Source organism: Cannabis sativa, chromosome 3, assembly GCF_029168945.1.
Source record: "Cannabis sativa cultivar Pink pepper isolate KNU-18-1 chromosome 3, ASM2916894v1, whole genome shotgun sequence".
NCBI classification, from domain to species: domain Eukaryota; kingdom Viridiplantae; phylum Streptophyta; class Magnoliopsida; order Rosales; family Cannabaceae; genus Cannabis; species Cannabis sativa.
The window spans coordinates 1,490,430-1,513,879 of record NC_083603.1 but is presented as its reverse complement, the minus strand read 5'-3'; the positions used below and the strand labels follow the sequence as shown (position 1 = coordinate 1,513,879).

The 23,450-nt window shown below is 30.5% G+C and overlaps 3 protein-coding genes across 3 annotated transcripts; 1 reads left to right on the top strand and 2 right to left on the bottom strand.

Annotated features, from left to right (window-relative positions):
• Window positions 1-2,707: 2,707 nt before the first annotated feature.
• Window positions 2,708-4,303, bottom strand: LOC115709507 (uncharacterized). The gene has a single exon (XM_030637623.2). It carries the CDS (start codon window positions 4,301-4,303, stop codon window positions 2,708-2,710), a length of 1,596 nt encoding a protein of 531 aa, XP_030493483.2.
• Window positions 4,304-10,955: 6,652 nt separating this feature from the next.
• Window positions 10,956-12,485, top strand: LOC115709506 (uncharacterized). Its single transcript, XM_030637622.2, has one exon. The coding sequence runs from the start codon at window positions 10,956-10,958 to the stop codon at window positions 12,483-12,485; it is 1,530 nt and encodes a 509-aa protein (XP_030493482.2).
• A 429-nt stretch (window positions 12,486-12,914) lies between these two features.
• Window positions 12,915-15,940, bottom strand: LOC115708790 (pentatricopeptide repeat-containing protein At3g53170). Its single transcript, XM_030636800.2, has 2 exons — window positions 15,425-15,940; window positions 12,915-14,686 (listed from the first exon to the last, which is right to left on the bottom strand). Exons 1-2 carry the CDS (start codon window positions 15,749-15,751, stop codon window positions 13,565-13,567), a joined length of 1,449 nt encoding a protein of 482 aa, XP_030492660.2. The 5' UTR covers window positions 15,752-15,940; the 3' UTR covers window positions 12,915-13,564.
• Between the last annotated feature and the right edge of the window lie 7,510 nt (window positions 15,941-23,450).

Here is a 23,450-nt window from a genome sequence, read left to right as displayed (position 1 = left end):
AGTTTATTTAAGTTTCTTTTGTATATTTATTTGACTATAGAATTGTTGTGGTATATTCATATTACTCTAAGGTATAATATTTATATGTTATATTATATATCATGAAGGAAAGAAATAAAAATAAAATTAAAAGAATACATAGTATTTGTATGTTATATTCCTATTACTTTAAGGTATTTTTATAATACATTTTATATAATGAAGGATATTTTAGGTATTAAAAAGTAAAAAATGACATTTGTTTAATTATTTAAAAAAAAAAAAAGACATTAACTATCACTAAAATTAAAAATAGTGTTATTTACTAACATTTCTCATTTTTATTTTGTTTTTCAAAATCATTTTTATCCCCTCAATTTTAATATTTCTTTTTGGTGTTTTTTTTTTAAGAAAAAAAGGGTTTATTAGTATATTTTACTTTATGAATTTTACTAGTTAAATTTTTAGGGTATGTTATGTCTACATTAAATATTTAGTATAATCCTTTTAAAAATAATAAGAAAAAAAATTACTCAATTTTTGAAAAAATAATAATTAGAAGTTGCATGATCTTCATGCAACTTCTATCTCTTTGATTCCTAAGAAAAAAAAAACCCCAAATTAGGTTGTGGACTATAGACCAATAGCATGTTGCTTTACACCTTATAAATACAATTTCAAACTTTTTTGTTTCAAAGTAGCTTCAATTTTGGATACTATTGTAAATTATAATCAAGAGGCATTCATTAAAAGTAGAGTCATTGCTTACAATATAATGATGTTTCAAGATTTGATAAAGCATTATAATAGGAAGAATGTCTCCCATAGGTGTGCCATGAAAATTGATATCATACATTTGTCTGTTTGTTCTTAGAAGATATATCGAAAGCTTTATGTTTCCCTTATGACATGCATGAAAAACAAATCTTATTCTCTAACTATGAATGATAGATTGGAGGGATCGTTTCACGAAAATAAATGGCTAAGGCAAAGGGATCCAATCTCTTCCCTTTTGTTTGTGCTCGTGATGGATTATTTCACAACGCATCTTCAAAAAGTTTCCTGCTCAAAGGAGTTTAAGTTTCACCCATTGTGCAAAAGATTTAAGATCATTAGTCTGTGCTTTGCTGATGATTTGATCCTTTATGAAAAGGGTCAAGAGTGGTAACTTCAGTTTTAAAAAAAAAAAGGATTTTGATGAGTTTAGCCTAATGTCTCATTTACATGCCAACATGAGTAAAATTCAACTTTGGAGGGGTTTCAAAGGAGGATAGAGCTCTTATTCTTAATGATATTCAATTTGAATAGGGTAGCTTCCCTCTTATGTATATGGGAGTTCCTATAAGGCCAACAAAGTAGAGAATGATTGATTGTGATAGTATCATTAGAAAAATCAAGCTCAAGATGCACAATTAGGCATTCAGGCACCTCTCTCTTGTTTTTTTTTTTTTTGAAAAGACACCTCTCTTTTATTAGGGAGCACAAATTGTCCAAACAACTATCTGTTCATAGACCAAGTTGCAGATGTGCTCACAAAGCCCTTGTCAATAGAGAGATTTTTGTACCTTCAATACAAACTCAAGATGTTTGAGACACCTTTTCGTTTGAGGGGGGATGTTAAGCATGTATTAAAATCTGTTACTTGACTGTTGTTTTCAGTTAAATGGTTAAGTTAGTTAGGTGACTTAACTAATTCTGTTGTGTCTGTTACATTTCAGTGTATGTTGATTAGGATTGTATTGATCTTTGTGTATAAATAAAGGGCCAAGCTACTTGAGTAATGCTTTCTTTCATTTTCTCTGTTTCACTTTGGTTCTGCCTCTTTCATTTTTTCTCTCTTTTGCTTTTGTTACTGAAGGTCTCTACCTTCTTCAAATCGAATAAAGAGAAAAATGTTTAATTAGATGGAAAGTCAAGCCCTTATTATTAGTGACTCCATTTTGTTAGAGAAAAAAAAAATAAAGTAGCGAACGTGGACAACCAAATTAAATGCCATAATTAAGGTGGCGTTTGGTAACACTTTTTTAATCAGTTTTCTGTTTTTAAAAGTAGAAAAGTGAAAATATTTTTCAAAAACATGTTCTATAAAACTGTTTTTACTTTTCAATTTTATAATTAGAAATCAAAATTTTAAAAACAAAAAAAATCACTTTCAATATTTTTTTAAACAGTTTTTTTTTCTCAATCAATCTTTTGGATTACGACTAAACCCGTACCCAAATCCCCTTCCCACGGCCCTGGCGTTGAACCCGACTTTTGACTTGAACCCGAATCCGACCCCGGACCTAGACCCGACTTAAATAAAATCAAAAAATAAAAATAAAAATGAATTTTACAGAACACACTTTTATTTTCTGTTTTTAAAATTGAAAAACAAAAGTGGTTACAGAACGCATTTTTGTTTTTCAAAAATAAATTTTTTAAAAACAAAAATTTTACTTTCATTTTGTGATTAAAAAATTAAAAAAACAAAAGTGTTACCAAACGGCACCTAAGCTTCTATCCACATGACAACTCCTTGTTGCATATTTTTATTCCTTGGAAATTATATTCTTCAATTACAAAAGAAACTTGATCTCAAAATTCAAACAAATTAAACACAAAGTAAAGTAAGTTTGAAAACTAAGAGCTCATGCATGCATGAAACTAATTAATTATAATTAATAGTCTCATCACGAGCTTTATTATTAATTATTGAATTGGAATGAGCACACCACGGTAATCATTCTTAATTACCTTGAATTATTGACTCATGGCCATCAATCAAAGGATGTGGGGATCGTTTAGTTGATTGATGTTGCGACACCATTTCTATTTTATGATTTTGTTTCGGAGGCAGATCCTCGTATTCACTTCGAAAATCGAAGTTGAATAGACTAACACCCTTGTAGATCCCGTCGTCCAATTTATGGACGACGGCATCCCCATTGTAGTGAATGTCGCGCCGAGTATAAGAAAAGGGAACTTCACACATTCCCTCAGTGGCCACAAGAGTTACTTTAACTCTCTTCATTTTAGGCACTTTAGCAGTGTAAGTAGCCTCTATTAAAGTTTCACTTGTGGTGGTTTCTCCCCATTGATATTCATATGTATAATCAGTAGTAAACTCAATCCCATTTTCAACAATGAATGGAATCCAATCAACTTTCAAAGTTGCTTTGCCACCTAATTTGAGAGAATGGGTGGATCCAAAATTACTAGAGGTTGTTTTCTTGTACGAAAACTTGAGACTTATCTCATTGTGTTCTTCAACATCCTCATAGTTATCGGCGGATGCATAACCCTTTTGGACAACATTGAGATTGTAGAGTTTGCCCTCGTCTTTGTGGTATCTAATTTCATATATACTTTTGGAGATGATGTTCTCTACAACTTCCAACTTCACCTTATCTGTAATGGTAAGCGCACTGGAGTTAAGACATTCCTTAATGTCTTCACTTGAATAGCTCTGGCAGAATGAGTACCTCTTCCAATCACGAAGTGCGATGGTGTTTTTCGAGAGTTTGATGGGCCAGAAAACAGTGTATTCTTTAACGTCAGTGTCTTCAGAATAGTCTGCTGTAACCCAATCTTTTCCTGAATCAACCATCCAGAACATTCCGGTGGATTTGTTCTTTATGCGGATACAACCATCTTCATAGCATGAGATCTCATTTGCTATGGTCTTATTGCCAGTGTCTTGGTTGGGGACGAACTGTAGATAATGAGGTACTTTTGTTGAATCTACCACACTCAGATATTTGTTATCCTTCCCTGGTAGCTTGAATGCCAAAGGGGTTTTGGGAAATATGACAAGTGATTCCCAATCCACAACTCTGAAGCGATCGCTAGAATCATCAGTGGTGCCTAACACTGCCTCCAATCCATCCTTGGTGTTAAGTTGCCCCAAATCTTCATTCGAGTGATAAGCATAAAACCCTGTTGCATGGTGCAAAAATTTAAAGTACTCTCTAACTCCATCTCCATCATATGCCTTGAGTGGCATGAACATGGTAGTTGTTGTGAGGTCAGCAGCATCTTCAATAGGCTCTACAGCAGTGGCTTCAATGTAATAATGCTTAATGGCCCCATGGTAGGGATCCTTGTATTCTTGTATGCTCAAGTATTTGTTGTTGTGGCAACACTTTATGTGCACAAACTGACCATCTTTCTGGGCTGTCTCGATTTCGAATTTTATGTAACGACTTGAAATGTCGTCTGCTAGAAAATTCAAGAACGTATCATGTACACCCTTTTTACTGCTCTCTTCTTTACTTATTCTTTTCAAGTATTTGTTATTAACAACAGATTTGATAACCACAAACCTTGGAAGTATAACCGACATTATTGTTATTACTCCAATTTAGTAGTAATTGCCAATTGGATGAATCAATTAGTAATAATAATAAGTTGATGTATATAAGTAGTAAGAAAGTATGTATTTATAGAGAGACACAAAATTATGTGTCATTGGTAATATTATGGACGTAGTAGGCATGTATTGATCATCATCATCGATAGTATATTTAATTAAAGTTTAACAACTTATTATATATAAGATCTATAAATTATACACAGATTCCCAAGAGGCATAGAAGACTTTTACTATTAATACTTATTTAAGTAGACTTTTAAAGGTTGTAGTGATTTAGTGTAATTAAGTCTTTATTTAATCCAAATTTAGTCTCCTTGATTTCATATATAAATAAATAACAATTAATTGCGTTCATACTTGTTGATCTATTGACTTTTGTGTACAATAGAATAACCCAAATGGTCTATTTGTGGTGTTTATAGTGTTGGGTGATGCATGTTTGGTTTAGTGTAATCCTAATGGTAATGAATAGGTTCATTATATTATTTGTTTTTCTTTTTTAACTTTTGTAATTCATTATAATGTAATGCTTATTACATTGAGTATTATAACGATGATTACATACTAAAACTAATGTAATTCCCATTATAATTGCACTCTATTACAAAGAAAAAAAATAATATTTTAATAACATATAGTAAAAAAAAGTCAAAGTCTATATTAGGAGTATTCATCAAACCGCTCAAACCGCCCGCACCGCACTACACCGCAAAAAAAAAATGTGGTTTGAAATTCTTTGCGGTGCGGTCGCGGTTTGAATTTTTCCTAAACCGCGCAGTGCGGTGCGATTTGCGGTTTTGAATTGTTAATATGCGGTTCAAACCGCACCGCATCGCATATTATGAAAATACCAATTTTTATATTTATTTAGGTCCAATATGTGAATATTCAACTTAAAATCTACTATTTTTACAAAAAAAAAAAAAAAAGCTTAATTAAAGTCTACTTATTATTGTATTGTTGACACTTAATTTTTTTTTCATATTTATTTTCAAGTCTTATGGTATTTTGACAAGTTTTGCTCAAAGTTTGTTGTATTTGTCATAGTTTAATTATTTAGTGATAGTCCAAACCGCATAAACCACAAAAACCGCACCGCACCGCACTATTTTTTGCGGTGCGGTTTTTGCGGGTTTTTAATTTCGCGGTGCGGGTGCGGTTTGAGAAATTTGAAAAACCGCATGTGCGGGTTGGTTTGAAAAAATAGTCAAAAACCGCACCACCCGCACCGCAAACACCCCTAGTCTATATTACCTTTTTTTTATATATTTTATAATTTTATAATAAAAGCAATAAGGTTATTTTAGTCAATTCATATTTTATTTCATTACATTTTTATACCAAACTAAGCACAATAATTCTGATTATAATGTTCATTCCTATTACCATTCTTATTCCATTACATTACCATTACTATTACCATTACATTGCATCAAACCAAACACCTCCTAATTGTTTGGTTCAAATTTAAAAGTGGAAAAGTGTTAGTTTTCGGTAAGTCCCAATATGAATATTAAAGGGGAAAGTTAAACCATTTGTAGTTGAGACTTTTAGATGCCCCACAAAGTTTACTCTCTCTACACTTTTCCATGAAACTCAAAGGCTAAAATAAATACTCCCTAGTAGCTACCAAGCCTTAATTTAATAATAATATTTTGGTAATTTAATAAATATTATGTTTGGTGTAATTTTATAATAATAATAGTAATAATAAAATGGGTTTGTTTGTCTCACATTACTCATGTGTGAGTAATTTATAGTGTTTATATTACATAGGATCAGATGTTCTAAATTCAGGGGTGACACTCAAAATAAATTAGATAATTTATATAAGAGTAATTTGCGGCAAAACCGTCCCAATTATCAATTTACTTGCAAAAAACATCCAACCTTATATTTTGGTGGGAAAACCCTCCAAAGTACTGTTCCGTTTACATTTTTAAGGTGTCGTTTGTCCAGCCTCGTTAAGTCCTAATTTTGCCCACGTGGGAATGACATGTCACTAAAAAATAATCCTATGTGGCCATATTTTACAAAATAAAATAAAAACTTTAAAAGTAATTTGCGGCAAAACCCCCCTAACTATCAATTTACTTACAAAAAACCATCCAAAAAACTTTAAGGTTGGATGGTTTTTTGCAAGTAAATTGATAGTTGGGGGAGTTTTGCCGCAAATTACCCTTAAATTTTTTATTTTTATTTTGTAAAATATTGCCACGTAGGATAATTTTTTAGTGACCTGTCATTGCCACGTGGGCAAAATTAGGACTTAACGAGGTTAGATAGACGACACCTTAAAAATGTAAACAGAATAGTACTTTGGAGGGTTTTCCCACCAAAATATGAGGTTGGATGGTTTTTTGCAAGTAAATTGATAGTTGAGGGGGTTTTGCCGCAAATTACTCTTTATATAACTAAATTCATGTAAAGAAACTTTCAATGATTCACTTTATATTTAAGAATATTGGCGGCAAAACTATTCAAATTTTATGTTTTTTAACACTTAACTACAAAAACTTAATTTTTAACGGCAAAACCTATTAAATTTCCATTCCGTTTTGTTCTTTACACTTCCGTTCAAAAATTTCTGTTAAAGTACCACAATAGATTATCCACATGTACACAAATATATACGTGGCAAATTTTTAGTAATCCATATAATACTAATAGTATGAAAAATAATTTAAAAATGATATAAAAAAAATATTTTATTTTATTTTTCTTTTCTTTTCTTTCTTTTTCTTTTTTCCATGAAACTATAATTCTCTCCACCCTAACCTATCTTCATTCTTCTTCTTCTCCATCATCAATGCCACCACAGTTACTACCACCGAAGCCACCGCCAGAACCATCACCACTCTAGAACTAACCTAAAATCACAAAAAACAAATCACCAATACAAATTACAACAGCCACCACCACCTTAACCTAAAACCCAAAATTATAAATCTAAATACACAATCAAAATCAACATCACCATTATCCTCATAGATACCAAAGAGAAAATTAGCAAAATGTTTGTTGAAGGAGAAGTCTGTGTTGGCATTCATTTTGGCCAATTGCCACCAGAGGTGGCTCATCGATGTCGAGCCAAGAGTAGCAAGGGCGAGAGAGACAAAAATGTACCATATCCCCCATACCAAAAACATACTCCTTGAGTAAGCAGGTCCACCACCACCACCAGCCATAGACCCACCCATATCTTTCATTCCACCAAAATCAGAAAAACCAAGAAACTCTTAGAATATATCTTTGAGACTCTGAGTATTGAACCAAAACATTGTCGAACCACCTTCTTGTCCACTCGAAAACCCTCCGACATCTAGAGGTGGAACTTGTCCCTTCAAACCCTCCTCACTGTACTTGTCCCTTCCATCTCTCTCTTTATCTTCGAACCACCTTCTTTTCCACTCAAAAACCCTCTGACACCTGGTGGTGGAACTTGTCCCTTCAAACCCTCCTCACTGTACTTGTCCCTTCTCTCTCTCTCTCTCTCTCTCTCTCTCTCTCTCTCTCTCTCTCTCAAGCTTTCTTCAATGACATTTTCTTGAGGTGATCCTGTGATTCTTTCTATGCCGGAGTTTATTTTCTTACGTGAACCACTGGAGTGGCAGTTGTGTTTACTCAAGAGCTACACACAAGAAAGAGAGAAATTGGGAGAGAGATAGTGTGAAATAGGGGGATTGTGGTTGGAGTTTTCTGAGTCGTGGGGTTCAGTTCTGTGCCTCTAATAGGAGAAACATAAGTTTTGATGTAAAACGAGAGTATTTACATAGCTTATGTGATTTTTAGATTTTGAATTAATGCAAGTTATATGTTAATTTACTTCAGAGATGCAAGTAGATAATTTATGATTTAGGACCTTAATGATCTGAGAATATGGTTAATTTGATAATCTGTCACCAAAAGGGAGAGAATTAATAATCAACATTAACAATTGGGAAATTGAACTAACAGGATTCATATTCCTAAACATTCATCTATAATTACACTTTTTATTGTTATTTTCTTACTTTTCAATTTTTTAGCTATTTAATTATTTATTTTTTCATTGATTTTACTAAATAGAAACATAAATCTAATTTAGTGATACTCAATAACAATTCCATGTGAATTGACCTCACCTATGTGACTTTAAAATTGCAATAGATTACATATACTTGCGTAGTGAATAAAAATAAAGCAACATGTACTAATATAAATGTGGTACGTGTAAAAGAATGTACACATAAGCAGTCTGTGGTGGCAGTACTTAATCGGATGACACCTTAAATTTACTACCAGCTCAGTAGTTTAGAGGGTTTTACCACTTAAATTTAAACTTTGAAGATTAAATACGTGTGAAATGATAGTTGAGAGAGTTTAATCGCCAAAAACTTTTTTATTTATACCTTGGAGTCTTTTTTAGGGGTCCCTAAAGATCTTTATGCATTATAGGGAAATGAGATTTGTATGGAAGGCACTTATAAAATTTGCTAAGGAGTATAGATGAGAGTGTGACCTACTGTTGCCAACCCAGAAGTAATTATTTGTTTCTTTAGTATAACGTAATAGTTTTACAATTTATTAATATCTTTTAAAGGTCTTACCTTCTTTTTTTTTATTTTTTTTATTTAAGCGTTTATATATTACACAATACATAATTTAGGACTCGAACTCAGGACCTCCAACACACACGCACTCTCTTATTCTCTTATGGCCACTTGAGCTAGCCTCAAGTAGTTTTTAAAAGGTTTTACTTAATACCTATAACTTCTTTTTTTTTTCTATATATCTCACCACTATAATTGGAGTAATTAAATATATTATTAGCGAGGAGCATCTTAGTTTTTTGCATGTATTCACATGAGATCAATAAAAATTAACCAATTATAAATGAACTAATGAATGGTACTCAATAACTCTCCAATTCTTAAGTAATCAATTATTGCAAGTTATGTTTTAATACAATAGTTTTAAAATGAGTTTGTTATTAGGTATTAGTGGTATCTAATACACTTTTTATCTGTAACGCTCTATAATTGATTAACGATATTTTTAAAATTTATTTTATAAAACTCGTTACTTAATTATATTTATATGATACCGAGAAACATGTTAGGCACTAACAATATATTTTAACAATTCTCTTTCAAAATTTTATCCGCAACATCGAGGAAGACAGCAACTTGCTATTTTAATGTACACAACACAAAAGTCATTAGACAGCAAGTATAGACACAAATTATTTATATATATTATAATTAATTAAGTAGACTAATTCTGAATAAGCAATAATATATATAAAGACTTACATTATAAATAAGTGCATGTCTTCCCCACTCCTTTTTATTATATGTATGTTTATTTTTGGGTCAAATTAACAGTAACAATACTTGCTATTTTATAAATATATATAGGCTAATTAGTAATTTTTTTCACGGAACTTTGACATGTACTAAATCATGCTCACTTTTTTTACCGTTAAAAATTCTCCCTGAACTATTAAGATTGTTAGATTTAAAGACTTTTATCTAATTTTAGTAAAAAAATTCTAACATGAATGAAAGTTTAGGCGACATGATTTAGTACATATCAAAGTTTGAGGGGCATGATTTGGTAGATATCAAAGTCTGGAGAGCATGGTTTAGTACATAAACAATCACTAAAACAGTAAAATTGAATGAAATTAGACAAAAGTCTTTAAATCTAACAATCTCAATAGTTTAGGGGGAATTTTTAACGGCCAAAAAAGTTCAGAAGGAATGATTTGGTATATGTCAAAGTTCGGAAAGAAAAATTGCTAATTAGCCATATATATACATAATTAATAATTTTATACTGAAATATTTTACACTATAAAATTATACCCCTTATGTTATATTGCTTAATAATAGTACTTTTCGAAATATAACTTTTACAATAAATATAATTCTTCTGTCATACTCTATTTAATTTTATCGTAAAATGAATGATAATAAAATGAAATGTTTATTCTTTGGTTCTTTAAGAGCTCTTATTCTTCAACTTAGCAGTATTTTTCTTCCCCATTCTCAACTCTAGAATTTCTAAACCACACCTATATCGTCTCGCTCACTCTAAAAATCCTCTAAAAGAAATTTATAGGGATATGATTTTGTCCTGTTATTGTACTTTCACGGATTGTAATTTGTGATGTACGACAGCCGTCAGATGAGGGAGTTATTTGATTTGACGGCTGAGATTGATCTAGGGGTAATTAAAGTTAAAAAGTAGAATCGTACCCTGACACTCATTTAATGTACCTTGAGACCCATCTAATGTACTACGGAATACATTCCGTGAAAGTACATCACAGAACAAAATCATATCCCTATATATATTATATTATATTATAAAATAATAATGTAATTAAAATGGCATTGTCAACTCATGCATTTTCTTTTAAATCTACTTAAATAAATAATAATATAAAGTCTTCTCTTTCTTTTGTGCAAGTGAATAAATAAATTGCTTATAATAAAATAATAATTAGTAGTAGTTAAACTTTAGTACACTTTGTTATTACATGATGAGTTGTAAATAACTTTATTAATATGCATATAATTCTGTGTCTATATATAAAGATAAACTCTTTTCTGTATGTATCAAGTTAATAACAATAATGTCTTCTTCTATATTGCCAAGGTTTGTGGTTATCAAATCTAAAGACTTAGGCAAATACTTGAAAAGAGTGAGTAAAGAAGAGAGTAAGAAAAAGGGTGTGCCCGATACTTTTCTGAATTTTCTAGGAGATGATATTACAAGTCGATACATAAAATTCGAGGTAGTGACAGCAGAGAAAAATGGTGAATTGGTGCACATCAAGTGTTGTCACAACAACAAATACTTGAGTGTAGATGAGTCTGATATGTCAATTGAGGCTACAGCTCTAGAGCCTATGGAAGAAGATGGGCCCACAAGTACTATGTTCAAGCCAATCAAACAAGAAGAAGAAGAAGAATACTTTCAATTTCTTCACCCCTCAATTGGCTTATATGTATGTATTTCTCCTCCTAATGAATACTACCCTGCTGAGGATTATGGCTTGTGCTTAGGAGAGATTAGCACCTTCAAATACAATGTGTTCAAAATCTTGGATTGGGAATCACTTGTTTTGTTTCCCAAAACAATACATGTTGCCTTCAAGGTTCCGGGGAAAGATAATCATAATTATCTATGTTCTAGTAAGATCATGGATCATCAGACTCTACAATACAACATTCCCAAAGACATTGGAGATGTGAGGATAAGTAATGAGATCTCTACTTCTGGTGATGGTTATGTTCGCATAAAGAACATTTCAAGTGGAATGTACTGGATGACTTCTCTGACTTCATGGATCTTATCAGAATCACGTGACAGCACAGGACAGGATAAGGATACGCTATTTTGGCCTGTCAAACTTGCTGACAACATCATAGCGCTACGTGCTTTGAAGAACTCAAACTTTTGTCAGAGTGTTTCGAGTGATGTCTTTTTCGATTGCCTTAACGCTCATGCACCAACCATTACAAATGAAGTGAAGCTAGAAGTGGTGGAAAACATCATCTCAAAGAGCATAAGCCGCGTCGAATTCCACAAAGACGAAGCCAAAGTCTACAACCTCAATGTTGTTCAAAAGGGCTATGCATCGGCCGATAACTATGAGAATGAAGAGAATGAAGTAAGCCTTAAATTTTCCTACCAAAAAACAAGCTCTAGTAATTTTGGATCCAGCCATTCACTCAAATTAGGTAGTAAAACAACCTTGGATGTTGATTTTATTCCATTCATTGCTGAAACGGGGATTGAGTTTAGTGTTGACTATAGTTATAAGCATCATTGGGAGGAAACAACAACAACAGAAACTTTAGCTGAGGCTATTTACACAGCTAAAGTTCCTGGTAAGACTAAAGTAAAAGTCACTCTTGTGGCCACTCAAGGAATGTGTGATGTTCCATTCTCTTATACTCAACGTGATATTTTGTACGATGGAAAAGTCCTCATTCGCAACATGGATGATGGAGTCTACAAAGGGGTTAATATGTTCAATTTTGAGTTTCGTAGTGAATATGAGACATTAGATCCAACTTGTAATCATAAAATACATGAGTGCACTACATCAATTAATCAATTAATCGATCTATCCATTGATCGATTGAACATTGATTGACTCAAGAGGTTAATATAATTGAATATTGTGAGTGTGTACTCTTAATTTCCAATTCAATAATAATTAATTGTCCATGATTGAGACTGTTAATAATGAGGTGCAGAGTTTGTTTTTGTAAGAACATTACATGTACAATTGAATGTTTAATTTTTATATACTTTAACTTTTTATTGTTTAGTTGCAAATTATTAATCAGTAAATTCGTTCCTGTTTTATTTTTTGGCATATCAGTGCACATTTCTTTACAAATTTAAGACGTCAGTTAAATAAATATCACTGTTAAATACTAACGTGATGACCACTGTGTATACCTGTGACTGTATATACTAGTTAGTATGTAACAGTGATATTCAACTAGCATCTCAAATTTGTGAAAAAAAAAAAAGTAAATAACTATTTAGATAAAGGAGTTAAGTGTAAAAAATAACTAAAGAATGTAATATACTACAATTCAGTATAGAACATTACAGAGTGTATGCTCATTTTTCTAAGATCGAGCTTCTTTTATATGTGTTAGTTTTTGATGGATCAATTAGAAGATTCTTGCTTTAGTCTTTCGGGGCCAACCCCCATCATGTGTCTAACTCTCGAAATAGGAGAAACATAATTTGAGCTATGACTGAAAACATACTTTTGGACAAAGTTCATAGTTAATTAACTTTTGTCAGTAAATTGAAACAGAATAAAGAAAGCTTTAAAGGGTAAAAGATCTTAGCAAACCATCCTCAGATAGGGACTTCCAACTATATTGCCATCTGCATCATTGGTTGCATAGTTGGTGTGGGCTGAGCTTGTCACTTAGTGAACCAATACCCATGTTTGACTTGAAAATCTATTCCATGGTCACAGAGTTGGAGTCCAATAACCAAACCAAATTGAACTCATTCACTTTAAGACTTCACAGGAAGTAACAGAATAATAGTTTCCATGAAGCCCAAACTCAGAAGTCAAGCCATCCTTTTATAGTTTCTTTTGAGCCTTTGTAATATGGCACCAAGTCCAGCTCATTTAAAATGCATTGGCCCTGTATGCATGGCCCATTGTGGCAAATGGCTAGTAAATTAGTGATTAGAATCGGTTTAACATATGAGTCCTTTCAAGTTATCTGAATGCTCCTTCGGGTTAATCATCTTACTCTCCATAGCTTGAGCAGCATCATTCATGCCTTGAGCCTTGTAGATTTGGATCACAGTGGCATAAGTGATATTGTCAGGGTAACAATTCCTCTCCTTCATAGCCAAAAGCAATTCATGTATCATATTGACATCGCCAACTTGACCATAGGCATTGATAACACAGTTGAAAAAGGGTGTGTCCAGTGTAGCATCAGAGTTTGCAACTTGCATAAAAATAGAATCAACTTTCTCTATAAGCCCGGCTTTACTATAAGCATTCACAAGAGAGCAGTATGTGATAGAGTTAGGCTTCAGTCCTCTATGTTTCATTTGCTTAAAGTAATCATCCATCATCGAAACATCACCGGCTTTTCCAAATACATCGATAACTATGTTGAAGGTAACAACATTGGGAGAGAAAAACCTTTTGTCCATGTACTCAATAACCGAGCTCATCTTATCGTACATGCCCGCTTTCCCATATGATTTTATCAAGATGTTGAAGGTCTTAACATCTGGTCTAATCCCCATAAGCTGAAACTCATCGTACCATTTCTCCATCTTACTAATCTGGCCATAGTTTCCATAAGCCCCAAGAATAGAATTCAATGTGAAAACATCCGGAAGGGTGTTCCCACTTTCAATCATATCAGTCAATGTGCTCTCCATCTGTTCAAACATCTCAACCTTACCATATCCATGAATAAGAGTATTGTATGTGACAGTACTACATTCGATCCCAAAATACGACATTTCATCAAGAACACGTTGAATCAGATCAAGACGGTGGTGCTTAATGCAGCAGTTGATAAGAATAGTATATGTATATACATCTGGTACACAATCAGAGACTGATTTCATATCAGCCACAGCAGAAAATGCCTCGTCCAGGAGACCACTTTGGCCATACGCACCAACAAGGGCGGTGTAGACAGCAAGAGTAGGCTGCAGCCCATCAGAGGACATGATCTCGAACAACAAGCTGGCTTGCTGAGGTTGCTTACACCTGCCAAGCATCACCAAGAGTTTCGTGTATGTTTGACATCTCGGCTCATACCAGTGTTGCATACGTAGTAGTCCAAAAATCTACAAAACCCAATTGATTGTTCTTATGTGTCTCAAAGGATATTATCACCGAAAATCATGTTTTCTTCTTATTTAGTTTGCCCTTTTGTGTTTGCTTTTGTTAATGCATTTTCTCAAGCTCAGCAGAAAAACAGGGCATTTTATAATCAAGGTTCAATCTTTTCACACTTAAGTCCAAAAATCTACAAAACCCAATAAATTGTTTTGATGTGTCTCAAAAGAAATGACTGAAAAACATGGATTCTTCGTACTAGTTTTTCCTTTTGTTTTGTTTTTGTTAATGCATTTTCTCAAGCTTAGCAGCAAAGCAGGGCATTTTATAACCAAAGCTCAATCTTTTCACACATAAATCGTTCATAAAGCATTATTGGCATCAAATTTTAGACAACTAAGAAAAAGTAACAAAAGGGTAGTTTCATAAAGTTCCCTTGCTTACTAGTTTTGCCTTTTGTTTTGTTTTTGTTCATGCATTTTCTCAAGCTCAGCAGCAAAGCAGGGCACTTTATAACCAAAGGCTCAATCTTTTCACACTTAAATCGTTCATAATACTCAAAGTAAGCATTTTTAGCATCAAATTTTGGATAACTAAGTAAAAATATCAAAAGGGTAGTTTCAAAAAGCTGCTTTGCATACTTAAATTTATAAAACAGAACCAATTACGCAACTGGGTTTTGGATTTTGTTCAGTAAAGAGCTCAAGAAAAGTAAATAAATGGTTAATAGAGAAAAAAGTTCCAACCTTTAGGGCAGTCTCCCAAAAATTGTTACTAATAGCCTCGTCAAGTGCCTCCAAAACAGCTTTAGGCCACAATTTGTTATACTTCTTGGAATTTGCTTTTCTCTCAATGTTTTTAATAGCTGCATCAGTTCGCAAAATCCGAGACAGGTCCTTATCGGAATTCTTATGCATTTCCCTTGAAGAAGAGGAGCTGCGTTTCGATAATACATGAAGGCATCGAATTTGTGGGATTGGAATGTGAGAACTGTCATTGCGGAATTTTGTCGAATAGGTGGTGGACGTTAAAGAATATCTCCATGAACAGGTGTCTAAGAGGTAAGACTCCATAGTTAATGGATAAGGCAGTGTTTGCAATGCAAGTGAGGTTGGAGTTTGTTACTGGAGGAAGAAGAAGAAGAAGATTGGTGTAAGTTAGCAGTGTCAATGCAGTAGTGCTAGATTGCGCGGGTGTGCAGGATAATGATGATGACTTCAACTGATCGTTATTTACCGTTGAAACTGGAAAGAACATTGGTTAGGCTTTATAATGAATACTAGGGGTGGGCATTATCCAATCCAATCCAATTAAACCGAACCGATCCAATCTAATCTAATTACAATTGGATTGGATTAGATGCTAAAAGTTGAATTTTAATTGGATTGAATCGGTTATTGGATGTCAATCTCAAAATCCAATTAAAAACCGATTCAATCGGTTATTAGATTTTTTTTGCATGTGGAATTTGTAACATTTGATTGTTTAGTGTATTTATTTTCATAATGTTTTGTTCTATTTTATTACTTAGAAATGTTGTTATTTTAATTATTTAAAACTTTTAGCTACAATACACTTGTAAGAATAGTATGTTTATGAAGTATTAAACTTAAATAAAAAGTATTTACCAAAAAAAAACTTAAATAAAAGAATACTTAGTTTTTTACGCATTTTTCTTTATATTTTTAAGCTAATATTGAAATTGATGTGTGTAATTGGATATCCAATTAAAAAACCGATCTAATCTAATTATTAATTAGATTGGATTGGATTGGATTAGATTTTTAGGTCTAATTGGATTGGATCGGATGATGATTTTTCAAATCTAATTACTAATTGGAGTGGATCGAATGAAGAAAAAAAGGTTAGATTGGATCGGATGTCCACCCTTAATGAATACGGACCAACTTTAGAGGCCCAATTTGGCCCAGATTGAGTAGTGAAAATGGGCTATGTTGAGTGGGTCTACTTATTAATGGGCCCTATGATAAATCTCTGCTAATCAATGGCTAAAAGCCAGAAGGCCATGCCATGTTGCCAACAGCTTAACATTTCAGTCAATCAAATATTTGATCATTTGTTTTTCAGAAAACCAAAGGCTACCAAAAAAAAAAAAAAACCACTTATTTATGAAAGAAACTATCACAATTTTTTTGTGTGTGGAATATACACAAAAACTTATTACATAATACTTATATAAATTTAGTTGAATATGGTTAACTTATATAATACTTATATAAATATGGTGAATGTTATGTGTCATATAGGAAATTTAGTTGTAATACATAGAAATTAATGATTTCAATTTTAAAATCACACTTAAATAAACAAATATTAAATCAAAAATAAAAAACCAAGCACATAATCAACCAAAAAAATAACACTATCTAAATAATTTCCAGACACAACAACATATAAGAATTATACTAGTTACGATCCTAAGTTCAATATGAACTTAGTCATACTCCAGTTTAGAAATATTGCAACCAGTCTTTATTGATAATGAAAATTATAGATATCAATCTCAGGAACTACAAGGAAATAATCACAATAAATTATTCAGTGTAATCCCTCAACACTCATTAACTAACTTGAGCCAACATAATCGACAATGTGGCTCAATACGATTTCCCAATTTCAGCTCTCTCTCTTTCAAATATCTCTCTTATTTCTCACTCTAGCTTCTCTCTCTAGTGTGTTGTGTCTCTCTTTCATTCTTCTTTGTTATTCTCTTTCTATTCCCCTCGTGAAATGAAATGAGTAGTTCTTTTTATATAGACCAAATGAATCAATATATAAGCTGTCATTTTTTATAGTTAAGTTAATTAAAGACTAAGTAACTAACTAAATGTAAGTTGGGAGTTTAAGAAATAATGCCACACATATCGATATTAGTAGGGGTCTTCATCAACCCGCCCATATCGTACAATCTGCCTGCACCGCACCGCACCGTGCTGCATAAAAATGCAGTTTAAAATCTTTTCCGGTGCAGTTATGGTTTGTATTTTTATCAAACCGCGCAGTGCAGTGCAGTTTGTAATTTTAAATTTAATAATTACAATTCAAACTGCAATATATATTATAAAGTTATTAATTTTTACAATTTATTTTTATTTTTATTTTTATTTTTTATATAATGACAAATATATGTAATATATGTGTATATTAGATTATTTTTTAGAGACAATTCAATATAATAACTTGATGATTAGTATATATGTTATGATGGTAAAATTTTAATAAGATTTTTTTTGTATTGTTAAAACTTATTGGAGAACATTGCCCCACATGGATTAAATGTAAAAGTATTGAAGCATATATAAGAACATGGATTACTCCACTCATCATTAATTAATTTTGAGATGGAACCTCATGATTCTTGTTAAAGTATCAAATTTCTCCGTGTATAATATATATTAACGTATTTATGTAACTTTTTTCTCACATTTTTGGTAATTTATGTAAAAAGTTCTTTAAATTTTACATTGAAAAAAGTCTTTGAAATTATGATTTGATGATTTGAAATTTTAATATATTTGATTACTGAACTTAAAAAATTGAAGGTAGTAATATATATGTAATAAGAGAAATGTTAAAGGGTATTTATGGTGTTTAACACTCTTATATATAAAGTGTAATATTTTTATTGGTGCAATTCAATATTGAGTTTCACTTATTTTATTTTAATAAATATTATAAAAAATCACTAACTAATTATAGAGTGACACTTCATCGTAGTATTAATCACTATAAATGTCTTGTAACAATACTCATCTATATAGGGGATTAGAGTAAGTATGAACATAATACAAAAGAAGAATAATACAAACAAGTGGGAGGATTCAAATATTTCATGTCAATATCAATATCAGCAAATTGGTGATATTTTTCACAACTTGTGTTATGATTTCTTATTTATTTTCATTGTTTTTACATTTGTATTTTGTATTCATGTGATGTAATTGATATCATATTTTGTTTTGATGCACCAAATAATGAACACCAACATATTCTGAATCGAATCTTTTTTATTGTTATTTATTTCTCAATCCCAAGTCAATATATATACCATAATAAAATATTATAATTAATGGTTCTTGTTCAATGGTTTTTATTTTTATTTTTCTTTCTAGGATTTGAATATTAGTAATATTTATACGAAAAAATGGGCACTAATTAATATTGGATGGATTGAAATATTCCACAAACCCATTTACTTGTGAATCCAATTCTTCTTCCAATAGATATGTAATCAACTGGTACAGGTATTATCTCACAACTTAAAATAAATATATAAATAAATAATCATTTGTTATCACATAAAATTAAAACTTTATGTACGTACGAGGAAGACTATAGAAATATATATATATATACATATTCTAATTTCATATACAAATTTCAATTTCTTAAAGGAAAAATACAATTTCATTAATATAATACAAATACAAGTTTATGAGAGTTTATTTAATCTAATGCCATTTTATTCCCATCCTCATTAAAAAGCTAATTGCTTTGTTCAAACAAAAAAAAAAATTCTTGCTAATTATTAGCTACAACAACAACAAAACATATATTTATATATATAAAAAATATATAAATTATATAATATAAATTGTTTGCTATGAAGGTGTCAACCTCGTAACCTTTGTACTATATTAAGAGTCACTTTAAATCAATAAGTTTTTTTATTTTAAATTTTAATTAATATTTTTATGGTGAATATTACTTTTATTATAAGGATTCATAGTTGATTTTATTGTTATTATAGGGAAATTTATAATCATTCAAGTTGAAGTAGGAGAATTGATGGTACATAATGCTAGCTAGTTTAGGCTCTTACAAGAGGATATTATTCAATTATTTAAGTAAATGTTGAGGCATATGTGGGAGTCTCATAGTCATTCATTCAAGCAAAAATAGTTCTTTTTATATAAAAGTGTTGAATTGGTTTCTTATACTTGATCAATGCATTCATCTTCTTCTAATGAATTAGGATCATTATTAAAAGATATTGTTATTTCACTTTCTCATTTTTCTATGGTGTACCCAGGGCCGGCCCTGAAATGTAGTGGGCTATAGGGTAAAAATATTTTTTGGGCCCTTATTTAGAAAAAAAATGGTATTTTTTAAAATCAGCAAAAAATTGTGTAATTTTAAAAAAGCAAATTTTTTTTTTTTGGGCCCCTGGACTAGGTGGGCCCTAGGCACAGGCCTAGCCCGCCTATGCCCAGGGCCGGCCCTGGGTGTACCTAGTCCCGGCCGTAAGCTAAGGCCCGCACTTAAGACCTACTCCTATTAAGGGCTCAAATAAAAAAAAAATATATATATATATTTTAAATAATTTTTAAAAATATCCTGTTATGAAAAAAAACTCCAAAAATTGTTTTTTTAGCCCAAATTAATTCATGATGAGCCCTTTTTCTAGTTCATGTTGGTAGGTATTCATAAATTAATTGCTTATACACTCACTTAGGATGAATATTAAACTCTGATTGTTATTAAGAAGAGTAAAAATCATTTCTAGTTCTAATTTGCCGCTCGTGTTTGAAAAGCTTTAAATTTATTTTCGACACAATAAATTATTTAAAAATTTTCACAAATAATATTATAATTATAACGTACTATAAAGATTATTTTATAATAAAAATATATATTTTTTAATTTAAAACATATCAAGTATTCTCTTACCCAAAAGAAAATAGCTACTAGCAACACATCAATTTAAAAATAAATAAATAGTGAGAGTGGAAAATAGAATAGTCAAAATATAGTGGCCATAATAAATTAATTGCCACATTTAAATGTGTGACTATTCTTATATTAAATCATTTAATTAATTATTATGATTAAAAATGTGGAAGTGTAAAGAATGAGACTCGGACCGTTGATAAGGTCAGCTGTCTAGAATAGAAAGTTACTCTTCCAAGTCAATATTGGGAGATGTTCCTGCCCCGGTCAGCTATCTCAAAAAGTCCAAAAAAGACACCAACTTTATGTAATTTTCTTCAAAAAGGTAGGGGCATATTTGGTAATTCAACTCATTATTCCTAACAAATGGGTTATTCCACGTTCCAACCCTACGCGGCGACCATTTTATGCATTTTTTTCTTTCACTTTATGACGCGGCCATTGGGTCCCACACCTAATTACTTTTCTTTTTTCTTTAATTGCATTTAGGTCCCTATAATTTCATTTATTTTGTTTCATTCCCATTGGAACTCTTTTAATTTTTATGAATTAATTTTGTTCTTGTTTTGATTCATATTCATTCATCTCATATTTTATACTAGGAATAAAATGCTTGTTGTACATGAATTGGGAAAATTATGTTATTTATTTAAAAATGAAAAAAAAAATCTCATATTATTGATGGTTTTTATGTTTTGACAATTGACATATTGATGAAATTCTAGTTTATTTCTACTAATATTAAATCTCATTAGACTAAAAAAAAATGTAAAAGAAAATATTTCTAGCATTCCTCTAGAATAAAAAAATAGTATTTAAAAATGTTCATAATAATTATTTACATGGTAGAGAAAATTATTTTGTCAAAATAGTATTTTATGATTTGTGATATATTTAATAAAAAATTAGAAATAAGAAATAACATAACGTGACTTGTTATTATGTTTAAATTTTAATGCAAGACTTTCTTTCTCTTCAAGCAAGGTTTATTTACTTATATATATAATATATAAATATATGTAATATAAAAACTTGAGGTTACCTAATCTCTAAGCTATTCTATTCTCACATGTGAAATGAATCATACATGTAAATTTTGTGACTTTCACACTTCTATCTATCTTAATTATTAGGTAATCATTAATTACTATTTCATTGAAAGAATATTAAAGAAAATTCTCCTAATTATAATCAATCTAATTAACATAATACCTGGCTTACTTGTCATGAGGTAATGTTCTTTAAATAGTTAACAGTTTTTTATAATCGTTAATAAAAGCAAAATAAACGAGACTCGACATTAAATTATCTCTGTAACAATATGTACCATGAATACTCATTAACATTTCTTAATTAATTTATGGTAGTATAAGAATTCCTCCATGCATAATTTTAATATTATAAAAGAAGTCAACATTTAGCCAAAGAGACTAATGAATACATAGAAATGAAATTTTTGCATCCAACTTAGCAACTATATATACCAAATTTCAAAGCTACTTGATAGAAATTTTGAATTGAAAATTAAACTATATATTTCTATTATTATTTACTTTGCGTTTGAATTTAGTCATAAAAAAATGCTTAACTTTGTTCAATGTTAGTTTATTTAACATTTTTTTTAATTTTTGACAAAATGTTTATTTGTTAGGCACTTAGGGTACTATTACACAGTTTTTTGTATGGTACTATTTTAAATTAGGTATGTGTGGATATATATTATCATTAACATATATGAAATTTTATTTTCATATTTACTAATGATATATTAATTACATAAAAAGTAAATAATATTATATATAATAAATAATTATCTAAAATGATAATATTCCGTAATTACACAAGATTGGTGAGTAATAATTGAGATTCTTTAAATTAACTTCAATTGCATAGTTAATGTGTCTAATTACATGGTTAGAAAACACATAAAATTACATAATTAACTCAAATTTCATTCAAATCTAAATTATAAAATGGCTTTCCAAACACATTTTAAACTTTTTTAGCTAAGAGAAAATTAAATGTGGAAAAAGATGGATGACCTTATTATAGTCTACCATTAATTTATTTTGTACTTAATTATCATTAGATAATTTCTTCATTAGCCAAATAAAAAAAATGCAAGAGAAGATAACCAAATCACAAGCTGCACATCATTAATTCATCATTAGTGATTGGTTAATATAAGTCTTTTCGAAAGAGCACAAATTTTCAAAAGCATTAAAAAATCCAAAACCATGTTTCCACATGTACGAATAAACAAATATAGCTTATAGATCACCTACTACTTTAGGATTGAACAACTTTGAAAATGTGCATCAAATAACTCACTATAATGTCAAAATGCAACTAAATACTTAATTAAAAAAAATGACTAATAGACACAATATTTAAATATTTAGTTAATCAGCATTAATTTTGGAATAAGTGATATGATTAATAGTGGCTTCCTCGAAGCTTAGCAAATGAAGTTTATGACAAAGCTTTAGCCTTTAAATTTAAACAATGAGTGTGTTAAGGGCTAAGATGTTGGGTTGCCTCCAAATTGGATGGAATTATAGTACTTAAATAATTATTTAATATTACAGTAGAACTTCTATTCAAGAATAGACTTGGGACCAAATAAATTATATTCTAACTGAGAGGTTATAACTAAATAGAGTTATACTAGAAAAAAAAATTAAAATACTATAAAATATCAATGTAACAATAATAACAATAAATAATTATTAATACTATATTATAATAGAACTATTTTAAAGTAAATATAATGGTAATACATATGTTACAATTTGGAATAAAATTATTAATTTTATGTAAATAAATTTACGAAACATATGTATATATTTTATTAAGATGTAATTATTCTTATATAGAGGTATACTTTGTTAATACGGGACTCAATTAGAAAATGTATAACTAATTACAGTTTAGAGGTTATTCTTATTTATAACTGGCCCAAATGGGAACTTAATTTTTTTATAACAAATTAGAGGTTATTCTTGAATAGAGTATTTTTAAATAGAAGTTCTACTGTATTAGGTACTAAAAGTACTTAATACTATTACGAGATGATAAACG

Coding starts and splice junctions, on each gene's coding strand:
- LOC115709507 (XM_030637623.2), bottom strand. CDS start 4,303: ATGTCGGTTATACTTCCAAGGTTTGTGGTTATCAAATCTGTTGTTAAT.
- LOC115709506 (XM_030637622.2), top strand. CDS start 10,956: ATGTCTTCTTCTATATTGCCAAGGTTTGTGGTTATCAAATCTAAAGAC.
- LOC115708790 (XM_030636800.2), bottom strand. CDS start 15,751: ATGGAGTCTTACCTCTTAGACACCTGTTCATGGAGATATTCTTTAACG. Junction 14,687..15,424: donor TTTGGGAGACTGCCCTAAAG/GTTGGAACTTTT, acceptor TGGGTTTTGTAG/ATTTTTGGACTACTACGTAT.